Raw genomic sequence first — 19,845 nt, forward strand, 5'->3', positions numbered from 1 at the left:
ATTTTTTCAATACCTGCATTTATTGAAATTTCTTTGTTGTTTCTGTAGATATGGGAAATTCCATCAGAGTGAGATTGATTAACTGTTTGTGATTCGAATCTGGCATTTGTCTCAAAGAACCAAAATTCTTTTCGATTTGTCTGTTTCAATCTTTCCTCTTTTTCAGATACGATAATGTTAACAAAGCCGTACCAGATGCTTTCAGCCACCTTCTGGAAGAAATCCACAAGCTAGAATCTGATTTGGGTCACTTGCCACAAAAATGGAAAATTTTGTGGGATAAATTGGAACTTCCTTTGACTGATTCGTTGACTGTAAGTGAAAGTTCAATTCAGTGAACTATAACTACAACTTTTGATGTAATTTTAGCGTCATGCTTCCTTCAGCACCGCACTGGTGAGGTCTCACGGCAGGCTAGTGCACAAGAGATCTACATTGGAAATTCTGATGAGGGGTAAAATGGTGGGAGCTGCAGAAACGTCTCACATTTATTCACACCCTCACAGATTCGAGCGTTACAATTACACCACTCCCACTTACTGTGATTTATGTTCCAATTTGTTATGGGGACCTGTGAAAGTGCGTTGTTGTTTTTTTTTTATTTCTGTAATATATTTCAATTTTTTTCAGACCGGTATGAGATGTATAGATTGTGGATGTAGCTGTCACGAAAAGTGTATGGAAAGTGTACCGAAAAATTGTACAAAGTATAAGTCGGTTGCAGATAGCACAACATCCCAAGTTATACAGAGCAATACTGGAGATAATGGTTCTGTTAGTTCTGGTTAGTAAAAAATTTATTGGTAGAACTTGAATTCTCATTTTCTGAAAGACTGAAAGCTTTATTGATATATCACAATGTTTCATAATGGTTTTTCAATTTTTAACTTTTCCCCTAAATTTTCCCTCATTTTTCTTTTTTCTGTTGTAACGCATTTCACGAAAAATATTTTATTGTATTCAGGTAGCGCCAGGCAAACATCTAGTCAACAATACTACGATCAGTTCTCATCGAATGTGGCTGAGGATAGAACTCACGAGGGTTATTTGTACAAACGTGGGGCACTGTTGAAGGGTTGGAAGCAAAGATGGTTCGTTCTTGATTCAATCAAGCACCAGTTGAGGTATTATGATGCCATGGAAGACTCCCATTGTAAAGGATACATTGGTGAGTCGATTTTTATTGATGAAATATATTATAAATATAAATTTTATTCACATTATTTTCGCCGAGTTGTCCACCATATTGGTACTGTATGTTTTTCAGATGATAAGTTATTGAATCTTTGAAAATTTACATTTTATTTTTATTATTGACTCATTTTAAAATGTGAATGCATAAAAAAATAACTAGTCCTTTATCTTGGGCAGAACACAATATTGATGACGTCAAAATTCATTTGCAAGATTTGAGCCAGACTAACATACATACATAAAACATTGCAAGTTAAATAAACGAATAATAATAATAATAAGAATAAAAAGACTTACAAAGAGACAGATATAAAGACAGTAATTGCTAGTACATAAAGTAAATATTGTGTATAAAAAAGCATCTAAGTGACTTAACACTTGTGTTATGCTACAAAGTAATACTAATCAATATAAAATTACAGTTGTGTACAGAGAGTAAGGAAAACATCTAGTGGCAGTGTATCTATTGGTGTTCTAATATTTTGATAAATTCAAAGTAATTTTCGAAGATAATTTTTTTGATTCCAAGTCATTTTTAAAGATAATTTTTTTGATTCTATAGAGGTTTTATCCCTAGGGGGATATCAAAGCAGTGTCTATTAATATAAAAGTGTTTCAGCATATCATAAGATTTCTGTTTAAGTGTATTATTATTGCCAACAAATTTGAGATCAGAATCCATATGGATTCTGTTGGACTCCATATGGATTCTTGGCACTTGATTTTTTCCCTGGACTCCAATGTGTGTTCCTCGATTTGAATTAATATATTTTCTATGGCCCTTTGCTGGTCTTTGGTTTTCCAAAGATGATCATGGATGACATAAGTGTTCAGATTTAGGCAATGATTTTCAGAAATTTGAACTAGATTTTTGACATTGTTATTTAGTATATATTTTTGAGAAAGAAAACTTTCCAGCTCAGCGAAATAATACAAATTTGTATCATTGAGAACTTGACTAAAATCTGAAGTATAAATGAAAAAGAGTGGTGGGGCAATAATGAATCTTGAGGAGCTCCATTGGAAACGTTGAGATCATCGGAAGTACGATCTTTTATTACCACTCGTTGAGTTCTATTGCATAGAAATAATCTTATAAATTCACATGTATTCTGAGTAAAACCTTAATAGATAAGTTTGGCACACATCAAGGAGTGCTTCATAGTGTCAAATGCTTTGCTGTAGTCTTTATCCGTTGGTGAAAAAATAGTTTGAATCATAAATGAGTACAAGAAAACGTTCACTAAAAATTATTGATGACTCGACTGGTTGGTGATGAACAGTCAAGTGCTTTAGAGGTGTCCATGGGAGTGCCATGGGGCAAGATTCTGGGTCATTCAATTTATACAATTGCCTGGCAAGCATAACTTGACTGGCAATAACCACAATTAACTATGCAGATGACTGTACATTAATTTTCCATCCATAATTATATACTAAAATGCGAGGCACTACTAGCTCATGTATGAAAGAAACAGAAATCTGATTCATCAACTCCTGACCCGCTTTGAACTCGGAGAAAACCAAACCTTTTTTTTTCAAAAGCAACAATACTATAGAAATAGCTCAGTATATCACTTTGATCAATGTCCATTTCTCTAAGAATGTCTTGGGATATTTGTTGATGACAGCCTGAAATATGGTGCACGTATTGAATCTCTTTGTAAAATCTGAGTCAAACTCTCATGCTCAATATCGTATTATCATTGGGGGCGAATATAGCGATTTGAAATGCGAAAATAGCGAAATTCAAAAACGTGCTTTGAGGATCATGAAATCACCACTGTTCAGAACACCTTACTTGCCTCAGCATTCTTATGGTACTATAGTAAAACCAATAATGATTGAGAGTAAAGCGCGTTGTCATATCTAAATTTTACGTTACCAGTTTATAGCAGAATCAAAATATAGTAAGCAGTAGAGTTGTAGGTTGTGGCAAATTATAGATAATACACAATACTAGTACGATTAAAAGGTATTATTTATGACATAAATCAGTAATGAGCTTGTAATGAGTAATACTTATACATTTCCTGATTACTGGTCAGTTAAAATTCATTATTTTCTGTATAGTGTTAGATATTTATTACAACTAGTGGCAACGCTGTACGCAACGTTGGGTCACTTTACCGTAACTTCCATCTCATCGTTGCAGTCCTCACTAATGTACTTGCAGCCATGAGCGTATCATTGATTTGTGAATTATACAGCGTGAATTGTACGTTTTACAGTTAAGTTAGTCAGCAATCGACGTGTTGTGATAACAATTGGTGAAAATAATAGTGCTAATAAGTGTTTAAGCGTTACATAATTATATTTCTACACCGTTCTCAAACTACTCAAAAAATGGGAGACATGGTCGGGCCTTCCACGTCGAAAAAAGTAAAACGGTCGGAGTCTCGGTCAGTAAGAGAAAAACAAATTGTACTGCGAGTATTTCACTGTCTTGAAAGAGATCATCAGCCACCAAAAGATGACTTTGTGCATATGTGCTGTAATTCTATGTGTGTACCTCCGAATAACCAACCGGGCATTTCTACATCATTAAGTTCCACAATTACAAAAGATAAATTAGTTGATATGTGCTCTGATTATACCGGTGTACCAAAATCATCGATTTACAAAATACTATGAGAAGCAGAAATTCATGGGGACGTACAAACGCCAAAAACTAGTAGCGGACAAAAAAAATCACAGTTGATGAAGAAGCCAAAACCAGTATATTCAGAACTATTCACAGTTTCTTTTTCAGAAATGAGCTGCCCACACTACAAACAGTTCTGGAGGCACTTAGCGATCATGAATTGGTCCCAAAAATGGGTAAAGAAACTTTTAGGAAACTTGTACACGAAATGAAATTTACGTACGGAAAAGTTGACAGGAAAAGCATTCTCATTGAACGTCAAGAAATAATAGCATGTAGAAGAAACTATCTAAGAAAAATTGACGAATTTTGGAAGCTCAAAAAAAAATTGTACCTCATGGACGAGACATGGGTTAACCAAGGACATACGGTCAAAAAAGTATGGCAGGATGGTAATATAACAAGTGCACGACAAGCCTTTATTGAAGGTTTGTCAGTTGGGTTAAAACAGCCATCTGGAAAAGGTAGTCGTCTGATATTTACGCATATAGGAAGCGACAGTGGATTTTTACCAAATGGTGAATTAATATTTAAATCTAAGAAAACAGGCGACTATCATGAAGAGATGAATGCGGAGGTGTTTGAAAAATGGTTTGAAGGCATCATTCAACTTGTGGAACCTGGGTCTGTCATCGTCATGGATAATGCCCCATACCATAGTCGACATTTAGAACCATTACCGAAACAATCATGGAAAAAAGAAGCAATTCAAGAATGGTTAATTAATAAGAACATCCAATATAACAAAGATAGTTTAAAGGCAGTACTACTTCAGCTAACAAAATTACACACAGACAAATATAAAAAATTCGCAGTGGATGAAATGGCGTTAAGTCGTGGAATTACAGTTTTAAGGTTACCACCATACCACTGCGAATTAAACCCAATATAATTAATCTGGGCGCAAGTAAAAGGATATGTGGCACGAGAAAACAGAACATTTAAATTAGTGGACGTGCAACATCACCTACAAGAAGCTATTCGAACTGTTTCTGCAGAAAACTGGAAGAAATGCATGCAGCATGTTTTAAAAGAAGAGCAAAAAATGTGGGACGTAGACAACCGTATTGAACACAATATTGAACCAATCATAATTCACTTTGATGATAGCGGTAGCAACAATGACGAATCTGAGGTTGAAGATTAGACGAAAATTTGTACATTTACATTTATATTATATTCTATTATCAAAAATTTGTAATTTGTATTTTCTAGTTCTCCTGAAGATGAGTTTAAGTTACTCGAAAGCTTGAGAATAGTTATAAAGAGTTCACTTATCAATTGCTGAAACCCAATAGTGAAAAAAAGTTATATATATATATATATATATATATATATATATATATATATATATATATATATATATATATATACGATTATTACTCCGTTTTCATAAGGCCCACCTAATGACTACAACGATTAGGTAAATTACGATATTGCGAAGCTTTAATGAAATAAATAAAAAATGTGTATGAATATTTTAACTAATTGTACTAAGAATTTTTCTTTCATTCTTAACCCTCTCAAAAATTAATAAGCACGCCCCCGATTTGCTGTCAACTGGGCTTACTTCTACTCTCAATAATTATTGGTTTTAGTATAGACACCACCCTAACCTCAATTTACCTCACCATCATTTATCACTTTTCGAAAAAAGGATCCTCATTCATGCATTGAATTTTATTGTTTAGTTCATAGAGAAACAAAACAAAAATTGATTTAAGTTTCATTCTGTATTCCGAAGGTCTGATTTAAGTAAGTCTGTAATGATATAATTATTGAAGATGATTTTCTGTGAAGATCTCTTCTCAGCAGTATAACTCTGCTGGGAACTAATAATCAAAAACAAAACGTATTTCTAACGAGTGTTCTTTCAGATCTGGCTGAAGTAATGTCTGTGAATCCTGCACCTCCAGCTCCTGGTCCTCCCAAAAAAACAGATGATAAATCCTTCTTTGACGTGAGTATAACGTACTCTTTCTCAGCCGTCTATCTTGTTTTGTACAGGGTGCCTCATAAGTCGTGGTACAAACTGAAGAAGGTGACGGAAGTCAATTCTGATAAAAAAAGAAAGATCATATAACATAGGATCCAATTCATCACCATTTTTGATTAACTTTCATTTTCGTTTTTTGCAATCAAAGTTGGAAGAAGCATTTACTAATTAAAAGATCTCAAATGCATTTGCTGATGATATCAAGATCTTTAAATTTATTGTCTGCACAAATGAAGTTTTACTTCTTGAGGAAGATTTGAGTAAATTCTATGAATGGTCTGTAATGAATTATATGGACCTTGATTAAGTCACATGTCACCGCAAGTTTTTTTCTGAGTGATGCATCTAGTTATTAATGACTTTATTTTTAATAAAGTTTATTCAAATAGAACGTCAGATATAAAAGATCTAGGAATTCTATTTGATAAGGTACACAACTTCAAATCACATACCGAGTATATTACAGCCAAAGCGTTCAAAATGTTGAGATTTGTTAGTAGAAACTGTGAAAACCTTAAATACTCTCAAGTTGTTAAACTGTTCATTGATAAGATCTCTATTAGAGTATACATTCCTTACTAATATCAAATATAAATAATTTCTCGAGATTGCAATCAATGGTAAGGGTTGGTTTGAGAAAACTCTTTGTTTGAAAATTTCGGCTGAAAATTTCCTCAGGACAACTGAAAATGAATAGTTAACAAAAACTAATCTCGCCTAAAAATATAATCCTCTCTATTCAAATAACCAAGTACTTTCGCAAATTGGAGAAAATCCAAGTCAGTATGAAATTAGTGAATTTGAATACATTTTCCCATGCTAACTGCTTTCGGAAGTAAACCAGCAAGCTTGGTGGAGTTTCCATATATACGCGACAAAATATTTCAACTGTAACCATTTCTTTGAATAATTTCTGTATTGTACAAGACACTGAATTTTTTGGAAATGAAATAGCATAAACAAACACCATTCTAATAGCGGCATATCAGTATTCGTTATCCGGAGCATAAAATAATTTGTTTAATAAAATAGAAGAGCTCCTAACAGAAATATCAAAGCATTATAGTGTTGGATGATTTCAACATTGGCAACAATAGTAAAACAAAGTCATTCAGATCGAAAGTGAAGTCCTATATTTTCAAGTTGCAAGTTCAGTGGTGAGTGAATTACCGATAATTGTTGGGGAACAATCTAAGCCGCGCAAAGTTTGGCATTACAGATCTGCTGAGTGGGAGGATCTTCAAGACCATTTCCAAAGTTTCCCTTTGTTTCAGCTCTAAGATCCATCTATTTGTGCTTTTGAAGTAACAGAAGTTATTCTGTTATTCATGGTTGCATATATTCCTTTTTCAATGAAACGAACTTCTAACGGCAAACCTTGGTTCAAAGAAAAGCCCACCGACAAGTTTGTTTTCGTTGATATTATCAAATACGAGGTCCTTGAGCTCTCTCAGCGATTCTGTTTTTATCTCCTCAATCGTCGCAAAACGCCTTTTTTCTTAGGAACAGGAAAAAGTCGCAAGGGGCCACATCTGGTGAATACGGTGGCTGAAGTATGATTACAGTGTTGTTTTTGGGCACAAAATTACAAGCAACCATTAGTCAGCAGTTGCATTATCGTGATGCAAAAGTCATGAATTGCTTTTCCACAATACCGGACGTTTTCTTCGTATTGATTTTCGCAAGGGCCGCATAACTCCTTATTAATAATAATAATCTTTATTTTGAAATAGGTAATCCTAATCTACATTCACAAAGTATAATCTTATATATAGTAATTAGCAGCTCCTTCGATAGTATTAATATATTTGTTTTGTTTTAAATTTAAACGTACACACTAGGTATTTACATTTCGAGTTATATTTTCCATTGTTTTGCTAAAAGAAAACCATTCAAGTAAAGCCAAATACCATAATAATCATATACAATCCTACATATGAACCAATAAGAATGCTATCCCAATATACACTTAGAAAGAAAGAAAATACATATATTGATACCATTCACGTACAGCCAAATACCACAATAATCATATACAAACATACATATGAAACCAATAAGTTATGCTATCCCACTACCCACTATACACTCATATCCCGTAAGAAGAACATATATTAATACTCGTATTGATACTAAAAATTATTAATCCTGATAGATATACAATACAACGATTTTACTTTTGCTGTAAATGGTTTATCATTTTTATTTTAAACTGTTGCAGAGTTTCTGATTTCTTTATATCATCTGGCAAACTGTTGTAAGCATACAACCATGTGGCAACAACTCATGATGCACTACGCCATAGTAATCGAAGAATACAGTGAACATTGTCATTTTATCGAACTTAGCGTGCTTGTTTGGTGTTGGCTCCCCTGGACTTTTCCATTGAAACGATTGGACTTTGGTTTCGAAGTGATAACCATATACCCATGATTCGTTTAGGCAAACCTGGATCGCCGGTGACGTCATTCATAAATTCCTGAGCGATGCTCGTGCGAGGGTAATTTTTGTCAAACCAATATGCCGACATCCTCATCGATTGTTGATGTGCTGGGGCGTCAACATGTTTCTGACTTAGAGTACAGTCACCGCATGCCACTGTCAGTATTTCTAGTGTTCACTTAATTCCAAACATGCTAAACAGCTAAAACTGAACATATGTTCGAGACGAGTGTACCAACATAAAAAAATATTTAGTCGAATGTGTAGCCCGCAGAATTTGAACATTCACCATATTTTGTGAACAGATCTCGTATATATTGTGTCAACAAATGCTATCTCCACTGAGTAGTTAACTGGAAATCCATGGTGGGATGAAATAATGATATTTGTTTGTTTAAATAGTTGATTATTTGGTTGCTGTTTCCGTTATTTTGGAAAAGCAGCTGAGGAGGAAAAATCCTATAATTTTCAACACACTGGGTATCACAACATACCGAATTTTAAAAAAAATGGGTTCTCAAGATTTTCTGGAAAATGAAAAACTTTCAATACTGCTTACTTCTAAAAAATCATTAAAAATATACTTGGATTTTTTACAATATATTTTGAAGTATTTTTGTAACAAAGAGTTTTTTTCGCAAAAATCAAAAGTACTTGAAAACGGTGAGGAATCAGACCTATCTATTCTTCAGTTTCAACGATAATTCCATAGACCCCTTGTAGAACGATTTCATAACTTCTCTTTACGTTTCTGTGAACTAATTTAAAAACTTCTTTTCTGCAGTTACGTACTAGTCGTCGTACATACAACTTTTGTGCAGCAGACACTGCATCAGCGCAAGAGTGGATCGAGAAGCTCCAAGCTTGTCTTTAGATAAAAAAAAAGAAAGAAAATACTCTTAATCCAAAGTTAGATAATTCCTATATATATATATTTTTTTTAATGTTAGGCTGACAATAAATGTTTTATTTTTTATCCGTTATTTATATTTTTTTATGTGTATATGTTATATTGATTGTTTAGGTATGTCGCACAATGGTGTAGGACTGGAAGTTCATGAAAAAACTCGGATTCTGGTGTATTTGTAGTTGTAGATAGTTGAAAAGTTTTTTATTTTGTGAATTTGACAGGTCTATATGATTTGGCTTGCAGGAGAAATCAAAAATCATTTTTGTTTTTTTTTTCACTTAGAAATGGAAGCATGTTGGTGGAAAATTTTCTAGCTGCTGGAAACTAAGGTAAAATAGTTGAAAAATGTGAAGAAACAAATGTATTAAATTTTTTTTGTTATCCATCAAAATCACATTTTTTTTGCTAATTATTGAAATATAAACTATTTTGATAGGGTAAGCGAGAAAGGTACAGAATAAAATTAAGGAGTGGTATCACTAAATTTAAAAAATATACTTCAACACACGCTAGCAAGCAATTATTGACATGTAATTCACTACAAAAATAATCCATAGAATCACAAAATTTGTTATATTTGGAGAAAACCTCTTGAGTTTTTCCAATTGTGTTATTAAGAAAAAAAGGCCCTTTATTCCTATATATGAAAGTATAGACAGTGAAAATAATGTCAAAAAACCATGAGAAAGTTTCCCATCTTCATATATCAAGGCATGAACTTATTTGTAATAAAATTAAAAATATAGGAGTCTATTGATAATAATAATACTTTTTATTCCTTTTAGATCATACAATTATGGTGTAGGAAACGTCAAATACAAGTATATTTATAACAACAATATCCAGAATAAAATATAAGGGAGTTACATCAAGGGAAAAACAATTATATGCAGTATACATACATTTAAAACTAGTTAGTTATTTTGAAGAAAAATTTTATCACAATTATAAATTAAGGAGTTTCAATGCTCTACTTCTAAAATACATGATGTGTACCTGTTATGAGTCTCATTATTTTTTTTTGTTGACTCAGAAATTTTCACGTTCGACAATTTCATCTTTTTTAAAGTTCATTCAAATTTACTCTACAATAATTGCAGTGCAATTCTTCTGTTCACAAACATTTATTTATTCACTCGGGTAAAATTAAAAAAGAATGATTAGTTAGATTTTCATTCACTTTAGAAAATTAGACACTTCATACATGCAGATAACATACAAAAGTAAAACTATTATTTTTATAACTATAGTCATATATTTATCACTACCCTCTCAAAATGTTTAAAATTCATATTGTATATTTTTACAAAAACAGACCATAAAATTTCCTAAAAATTATGTTGGTGTCACACTGGTACTGGACCCAATCGTTACATTGAATTGAATCATTAATTAGAATTTTTGATAGAAGTTCTTATAAAAATGTCAAATGCTGCGATTCACTATATTTCACCCCTCTTAAGGAAACCTTAACATTAACATTTTTCAACTATTTTACTGTAATCACCTTATAATGCTGTTATATTGAAATATTTTTATGTCCAGATTTTGTTTTTGGGCCTGTGCTAAAGATCCTTTTATTATACTTCGATTTTGAAACCTTTTATAATACTGTTCCGACATATTCATAAATTTATTTTGATACTTATCTAATTATGAATCTCCTGTCCAAACGAAATCGTTGACCAGATTGACAGTATCAACTAACTCAATTGAAAAATCCGAGAATTTTTCACTCGTCCAGTGGTACATCGACTTTGTTGTATGTGCTTATATTTTGTATAGTTAGGCGTTATATTTTTTGTAGAACATTAATTTTTACGTCAAGCTCAAATAGTTGAATTTTGTAGAACGAAGAAAATGTACTGTAGCCGATAAGTTTAGAAGTTGCCATTCGAATTATATATTTTGACTCGTTCATCGAATCTCTCCGTTGTGCTATCGAAATCCAAAAGATTCTTTATGTTTATACGAAAATAATTAGAGAAAAATAACTCCTGCGAGTGTATGTTATGTATGCTCTTATTATTATTGACATTATCTGGGAACTCTCATTTGCTGACGGTTCATATCCATTGAAGTCCAAAATGCTTACATATAGTGGAGGTATGTAATTTAGAATAAATTATATATTATAACTCTTTTATTGTTTGGACACGTTCATTACTTCATCAAATCGCGGCTTATTTTTGAAAAAGTATTCATACAGAGTATTCCCAATTGTTAAATATCAATCAAGTTTTCAGTTTCAACTCCTTTTACTTCAAAACAGCGCTCTTGAGTAGTCCAACAATTCATCCTTATGGAATGGCAGTGTTACTATCTCCATTCGGGTTTGAAGGCCGTCGTAGTTTGAAACTGCATCCTAATGTTTCGCCAGCACGAGTGGCTGGCTTCTTCAGAGGTTTATTCGTCTTGATGATTCACCGATGACTGGTGATTTCAAGTTCGTAGGTTGTATTTATGTTGACTCAGTCAGTACGCCTCTCTTGTTGATGTCTTGCTATTGACCGAAGTGTTATTACCTGTTAATGAAGTAACATTGCAATGTTGTATTTATGTTGATTCAGGTAGTCCGCCTCTTGTTGGTGCTTTGCTATTCACCGAAGTGTTATTATCTATTATTGATGTAACATTGCATTGTAAAGTCATTGGTTGATATTGGCCAAAGTGTTATTACCTGTTATTGATGTAACATTGCATTGTAACGTAATTGGTTGATATTGGCAGAAGTGTTATTACCTGTTAATGACGTAACATTGCAATATTACAAGAGAGGCGGACTACCTGAGTCAACATAAATACAACCTACGAACTAGAACTCATCAGTCATCGGTGAATCATCAAGATGAATAAACCTCTAAAAAAGGCAGCCACTCGTGTTGGCTAAACATTAGAATGCAGTTCCAAACTACGACGGCCTTCAAACCCGAATGGAGATAGTAACACTGAAAATCTCGGCCACGAAAACCTTAACCAATTTATGAGTATGGATTGTCCTTTCGCGAGCCTCATCCAACATAATAACAGAGTACTATTTCGAATCCAAGTCCACGAGACACTCTCGCGATAACATACTGTCTGTCTTGTACTTGGATCATTGTTTTTGTGATTGTTCTATCCTCAAATCGTATGGTATATCCAACCTCCTGCCACAAGATCTAACCGAATTCTTCAGCAACTCATTTTGCCACTGACGTGGCTGCCACACGTCTTGGTTGAGAACATCCAATTTTTCTCCAAGCAGTCATTCCTGCTTCACTCAGGTACTGGGTGATCTGTATAGTTTTTCCCAATCCTGTCTCCCGTATAACAATGAATATCTGATTATCGGCGACTGCTTGCCTCAGATCTTCTTTCAATTTATAAATTGGATGAGATTGATGTTGTTCAATTGTTGTTAGATTTGTTTTCTTTCCAAATGAAGATTTTTTTGCTACCTATCACGTTTCTTCCACTCCTGTAAGTCTTGTGATTGCATTCCTATCTCTCGGACAGTTGTAGTCTTGGAGTTTTCTTCTGGAAGAGGGTCTATTCAATTCTTGTTTTTTCGTGATGGTTGAGAATTGTCTTCCTGTTTCCGTTGGACCATCTTTTGTTCCCGTCTTTCCTTATCTAAAGCAGATTGCATTATCGCTGCCTGGGCTAGTGATTTGTCTGGAATTTTATCTATTCATACTGGGCTCAGATCTCACACAGCTCAATCATGTCCTTGTAAAAATGGCGATTTGTCTTCAACTAACTCAATTTCTATATCAACTTCTCCTCCATCCTCATATTTAGGTAACTGTATCTTTATAGAAGTCAGGCAACTCAGTCTTGTCAATACATCCTGATGCTGTCATCCGATTGATTTCACATTGTTCAGCGCTAGACATCCTTGTAACTTTTTTTTCTTGAAACCTTCTCGCCTTCATTGACGGAAAGTCTCAGTACTGATGTGCTACCATATGCAGGTCTTTCTGGGTTTGCAGTCATTTGGCAAACGTATTTCATAGGCAGAAAGAATTTTTGACCTGTCACAGTCAGTACTTTCACCTTAACTTTGCTCCATTTAGAAATAACTTCAGAGACATTGGTTACTCTCCCCTCTGTTCGAAGTTGTGATATATAAACCAGTCTGTCCCATTTTCTTCTAAGTCCCTCTAATTGTACAAAACATCCAAATGGCACAATGTTTGAAACTTTTCCACAATATATCTTTCCAGGAACCGGATCATCCTCAGGGCTATCTCTTTCTAGTTTTCTCTTCTCTGGATTCCTCTCTCTTCTTTTTTCCCTTGATTTATTTTTTGATGCCTTTCTCTTGATCCACTTCTGTCTCTCCTAGTTCTGGATCTACTCCTTCCCCTTCGATCTCTTGATCTATTTCTATCCCTTTTTTCTCTAGATCTGATCCTATCACTCTTTTGCATGGATCTTTTTTGCACTCTTGACCAATTTCTAGGTTCTTCGTCTTCGCTGGAATTGTCATCAGAACATCTAGACCTTGATCTCGGTCTCTTAAGTGATCTACTTCTTGATCTTCTGCTACTTCTGTTTCGGGAAGTTGACCTTTTTCTATTGTTTCTATTTTTAGCACCTTTACTTTGGCTTGAATGCTTTTCTATATTGTTAGATTTTCACTGAACAGTTTTACAAAAACGCATCACATGTTGCATTTTTGTAAAACTGTTCAGTGAAAATCTCACAATGAAGTGTTTTTTGAAGATGAAGTAAATATAATTTGAAATGTCAAAAAATATTAGTTTCTCTTTCAGTCACTGTTTTTTGGCACCAAATTTTTTGATAGTAGATTTGGGGGCACACTAAGTAAATATTTTTTTTTAGAAGGCCTCGCGTTATTCCAAGTTACTAACCCATACTGATTTGAAATGTTAATGAAACAAATTTCGAAAAACCTCTTTATGGGATAAAATTATATCAGCTTCCTAAGTATGAGAATAAGAAGAGCCAATGAATAGTATTTGTTTATAATCGGATTCACAAAAGTAAACTGCATCTTGATTAAACCAGAGCCCAAACCCTGGCAGTCATTATGTAATCAGTTTTGGGCTCTGGTGCCTGTTAAAAGATTGAAAGCTGCAGAGAGACAGAAATCATTTTTATTTGGTGTTTGTTGAATTATTTATCTCATGGGTGGTTTAAGAAAATTGGATGTAAATTGAATTTGTACAATTTTATGATTCTTTTGGATTTTGTCCCTCTATTTGTTGCCGTAATGTTTTCTATGAAACAGTATTTTACTGAAACAATTGTTTTGACGTTATTGAGTTTCATGAAGCAACCATAGAAAATATTCAAGATTTTGTTCTCATTCAAAAAAGCTTCTAGGAACTTGAATTATTTTTCATGTATAGAATTTTAATATTTTCCTCTTCAGCATCATTTGCAAAGAATAAATTTTCTACAAACAATACTGGAATCATTTATAAAATATTTTGTCTTGAAAATGTATCCCTAAGCAAGTGTTATCCCATGAAGCATCATTTTTCTTTATATAAAATATTTACAAGGGATGGGAAGTCACGGCAAAATAGTTTTGTATCGTTTAATCAATATGAAACAGGTTAGATCTAGATTTTTGTTTTTATTGTATTTGTCTCACAATTGCTAAGTCTACTGTGTTCTTTGAATACATATCAGAGGTTCCAGATCTTTCAAGTGGATCATTCACTATTAGAACATTCATAATTGATACTAGGAACAATTTTTGACAAAAGATAAAATTTGAGTTCCTTAGTAAATATTCCTCAGGGAATTTTTGGGGATTGAAAGGGGATGATCAAAAATTCTAGTTAGACTACTATCGTTAGAAAAATTCTTGGGAAATATTCTAAGTAAATTTTTCTCTAAACTGGCAAATTAATCAGGTGAAAAGGTATGAGTAATATTGGAAAATCGAAAAATCAATTTTATTTCAATAAGTAACTTTTTCATTGAAACTGCAATGAAAACGATGGATTTTTCTTTCTTCCTATTATGAACATTGAAGTTTCTTTGAAATTCATTTGAATGTAAAGCTGTCTGTATATCTGGAAAATATACTTTGATTTACGAAATGAAGGAGTCATTTTTCATGTTCTGTTCAGATTAACGAAAACTGAATGTGTGTCAAATGTGATATACACGGAGTGAAAAATGCTTTGGAGGGTTAGTTTACAAAAAGTTTGAGTTTTTAAAAAAACATACTTAAAATGAAAATATCAAATCTTTGAATGAATTCACATAACTAAAACTGGTTGAGTTCTGTATCAATAATTAAAAATCAATTCTACGAATACATTTTTGGTTTTTCAAGAATTCATTCAAGGATAAACATAAGTTCACATGACAATGATTTTATACTTTACTGACATATGGTGTTTGAGTCTACAACTTTGAGATTCGAAAGAAAAATAAACAAAATTTTCGTACAGAGTTATTAAAGAAAATTTGATTTTTCGAACCTAAATCTAGTGACTTGTGAAAAATTAGAATTTTGTACACATACCATCTAAATAATTTTCAACAACGGTAAGACTACTGTATAAACATTATACTTACTAAAAAATCAGTTATTGGAATATGATAATTTTGTAGTTATTGAAAAAATGGTGTCAATTTTATTTGAATTTGGACCAATTTTCTTAATTCGAATACCTTAATAATTTTTTATATTTCAAAATCATTCGATTTTTTTCAACATTCTGACATTCAGTTATTGGGTTTCAATTCTAAACAACTGTGAATATTTGAAAGTCTAAAACTGTAGTTGTAATTTTTTTCCCAAAATGATAACTCATTTGAATATCAAATAATATGTAATGAGACTCGTTTCCAAAATTTTCCTCATTTTTCACAAAATTGCAACTACTGATGAGCTCCAGAAATACCAAAAGGTTTTATAAGAGACATTGTGATCATGTAGCATTTTCAGCGTAACACTTTTATAAATTGAATGTGAGCAGAAATTTTTCTTTGTCAAATAAACTTATTTACAGAAAATCATATTAAAATATTTGAAAGTATCAAAAACTAGAAGATAGGAAGGTTATATATAGATTGAAAACATATGATGCACATTTTATTCAACAAATAAAAATTTTGAAAATGTTTTTTGTGAGAAAATCTTCAGATTTCACGTATATGGCCAACCAAAAGTCGTCTAGCTATATTTTGGATAATCTCCTTTTTTATTTGTTCTGAATAGCTGTTGATGAAAAATTCATTAATTTGTATCAGCAACATTCCTTTTCTGAAACTGAACCCTGCCGCTGAGACCATTTTACTTGTCTGTTAGCTGGATTTTTATTAGTTGAAATCGTATATTACCTGTAGGAAAATTTTAAAAAATTTGTAAATTTCAAAGGAACTATATGTTGTTATATTTGTGATATATTATTGTTAATAGGTTTCTCATTATTCATCCTTTATATAGCTTCAGTTACTATGTGGAATAACTGCCAAAGTTAATAAACACATCTCCAAAAGTGTAGTTTTATTTCTGTTTCAATAGGTTCGTTCCAACCAGCGTCAGAAACAGTTTCTGACAGTCAGGATTCTGCGCAGTAATGTGATTGCGTTCCAACGTGAGTTTCCAACCATCAGTAAACTATCAGTTTTCTGTTCCATCCAAGATTCAAACCTGTTCGAAATCTATCAGAATGGTTTGAGGATTATCTTCTAACCATCAATCTGACGCATGCGTATTCCGTATTACTGTTTCTGTTTTATGTTTATGCAACTTACAACCAACATAACCTGCAAAAATTGTTATAAAATAAATTATGTATTTGCTGGCGCAGGAAAAATTGGGAATTCTTCAAGTGAACCTATAATATGAACATCTTCAATTACACAAATTAATTATTGCGGTGACCTCCCAGTTCCATGTTGATAAGTAAATAGAATAGAGATATAAAATACTGCAACCTTCTTTTACTCTCCAGAAATACACTTGATTAGATTTATTTTTAAAGAATTGAAGGGGTTATATTTTTGGGAGTGACATTCGTTGTGGAATGTTTGGAATACAAACTGAGTAGAGAAAAGTATCTTCTGTATAATTCAGTGTTCATATAGAAGTATTTGTTTCGAAAGAATTTTTTTTCTTTCGTGTAATTCAATGTTTATATGAAAGTAGCTGTTTCAGGAGGACATTCATTCAGTTTGTGTCTGAAAGTTACTTCTTTGCATGATCTACACATCCATGATCTACACATTCAAATTGATTACTTTCTTCCTTTCTTTGGAAGATTTCTTCATCCCTTTTTTTTGTATTAAGATGGAGTAGCAGAAAGCCAAAAACTTTCTTTCCCAAATTATTTTTGAAGGTTATGTTGAAATTCCATCCCAAACTTCAGTTGAACTATCAGCTGTTCCAATCAGAAATTTCAAATTAATCAGAAACCAATATTTACCAGACATGCGCGTTGTCAACGATTTACAAACAGTTGGAAATCTGTTTGTGACTCAAGGTTGGAACGAACCTAATGGTTTTGAAAAATATTTGGTGATTTTTCTCCATTCCAGATATCTTTTGATATCTAGTTGGTAAAATATCGGATAGGCTGCACCCTCCGATTAAAAAAAAGTTGGGTGTACTTAATATTTTGGCGTGTAGATTACGAATGCGAGAGAAGAAATTGGTGCCCTTCCTTATTTTCACAGTTACAGACCTCTAAAGTTGCAACTGTCCAGCCTTCTTGTTACATAATGAAAATATAGAAAAGTATTTATTCACCTTCACATCTTATTTTTCCTTCTTTGACACTCAGTTTAACAATTTAACATTTTTCTTTAAAAAAAACTTGATATAACAATAGATTCGGTTTCTGGAGATATGCTTCCGTTTTAAGGTTATATACTAGTGACATTTCGAATGTACACTTTTGATTGAGTGATTTATAAAAATCTCAAACATGAATTTGAGTCAAATTTAGTCAGAGTGAGGGAATTTAATTCTGTTGAATATTGAATGAAAGTCATTTTTTGTGGGGAAAATCAAGTTTTTTGTCGACCTTCTTTGGATAAATTTTTCAGATTGTGGAAGGTGAAAATACCCAAAGAAGGTCGATAAAAAAATCAATTCAAGTTAGAGTGTTTGTAGCAACAATACGCAGTACCAATTTCAAAGAAGAATGCAAATTGAATTTTGATACTTTACTGTACAGATATAACAAAAAACGAATAGTTAAGATATTGAAGAAAAAAGACAAAATCGTTAGTTGTAATTTTACTAAAACTGTCAGGAAAAAAAAAATTTTTTGAATGGCGCCTCACAATAGAAAAGGTATGATGTTCACAACATATTTTGTGTTCATTACACATCCCAGAATAAAGTTCTCAGTGAATAAATTGAACATAGGCTTGGAAGTTGTGCAGAGAAGTAAAACACCTGTTATATGATGTATATCACATTTAAAATAATTTTAGGTTTGTTTGGAATGTTGTGAGAAGAACAAAATAGTTGAAATAGACGAAGCTGGATTTGGAAAAAAGTATAAAGAGGACGAGTGGTAGATAGATAGATAGATGGCTTTTTGGTGGTATACAGCGAGACACCAAAGGAGTTTTCATTGTCCCAGGTCCTGACTGGACTACATAAATAGTAATTATATAATAAAATATCAAACCCGGAACCACCATCATATCTGATTGTCGAAAGGCTTACCATTGGTTGGGTACAGAAGGTTATAAACACATAAATTTTGTTCCTCACACTGGTTAGCTGTGAAAAATATTTTTTTTGTAATTTATCATGAATAAATATATATTTCAGGTGCCAATACACAGTCTGTGCAGGATAGTTCTACACAATATTCCGAGATTCAGATACATTTTACTAGCTACCTGTCAGAATATTCATTCAAACGATACTTTCCACTCAATACACGTTTTCATAGTTTTCTGGAAATTACATTCGATATGTTTCATGAAGATGCATGATTGTTTGTTTATTTTGCATTCCAAAATGTGGTTTTTCAAGCAGATTGTGTGAAATTGCAAAGGATGATTTTGGCTTTTTTCTTCAACAATCCCACTTTTCGCTTTTTGTTACATATGTAAAGCAAGGTATTGTATTTCAATTTGATTTCTTCAATGCAGTATTGTTACTGCAATCACTCCAACTTAAATATAGAATTAAATTCCCAATTACTTTGACCGAAATGAATAATATAGAGCATGCTTTTGTTTAATTCATCTTATATAAAATCTCATTATATTTTTCTAGGATTCCCACTAAAATCTTCATAAATTTAGTGTAAAATGCACAAACTAAAATACCTTCTTCAGAATCCTCAACTAACCAATAATTATACAGGAATTTAATTGTTTATAGGTTCTTTCCTTTGATCCTAACTGAACTGTTCAATAAAATAATTGGATCTCTCTTCCCATTGAAAAATAAAAACGAGCATATTTTCACTCTTTCAGTTTGTTTGGAAGTATTTGATGACAAAACCTCAATAATATCGTTTAGCCATTTTTTTGAGGTCGGAATACATCTTTCATCATCTATAAAATTGTTTCCAAATTGGATTATCAAAATTAACCTGAAATGCACTCACCTATATTCAAGTAACACTTCACTGTGAGATTTTCACTGGACTGTTCACAAAACCGCAACATATGTTTTGCCGTGCTGGAATCGCACGTAAAAGGGTAAGACCTCAA

The 19,845-nt window shown here is 32.6% G+C and overlaps 1 protein-coding gene and 1 pseudogene across 1 annotated transcript in view; one reads left to right on the top strand and one right to left on the bottom strand.

Annotated features, from left to right (window-relative positions):
- Sbf (SET domain binding factor) overlaps nucleotides 1-9,252 on the top strand; it is a 35,715-nt gene extending 26,463 nt beyond the window's left edge. The window contains exons 17-22 of the mRNA XM_074169852.1: nucleotides 167-314; nucleotides 370-579; nucleotides 631-784; nucleotides 965-1,168; nucleotides 5,716-5,798; nucleotides 9,061-9,252. Of these exons, the coding sequence (XP_074025953.1) occupies nucleotides 167-314; nucleotides 370-579; nucleotides 631-784; nucleotides 965-1,168; nucleotides 5,716-5,798; nucleotides 9,061-9,150 (889 nt within the window). The 3' untranslated portion in view covers nucleotides 9,151-9,252. The remainder of the gene's footprint in view (nucleotides 1-166; nucleotides 315-369; nucleotides 580-630; nucleotides 785-964; nucleotides 1,169-5,715; nucleotides 5,799-9,060) is intronic.
- Nucleotides 9,253-10,997: 1,745 nt separating this feature from the next.
- On the bottom strand, nucleotides 10,998-17,426 carry LOC111504408 (ATP-dependent RNA helicase DHX8-like; annotated as a pseudogene).
- Between the last annotated feature and the right edge of the window lie 2,419 nt (nucleotides 17,427-19,845).

This window comes from Leptinotarsa decemlineata, unplaced genomic scaffold, assembly GCF_025532065.1.
Source record: "Leptinotarsa decemlineata unplaced genomic scaffold, Ldec_3_MD MMD2_P_RNA_scaffold_6, whole genome shotgun sequence".
In the NCBI taxonomy this organism is placed as follows: Eukaryota; Metazoa; Arthropoda; class Insecta; order Coleoptera; family Chrysomelidae; genus Leptinotarsa; species Leptinotarsa decemlineata.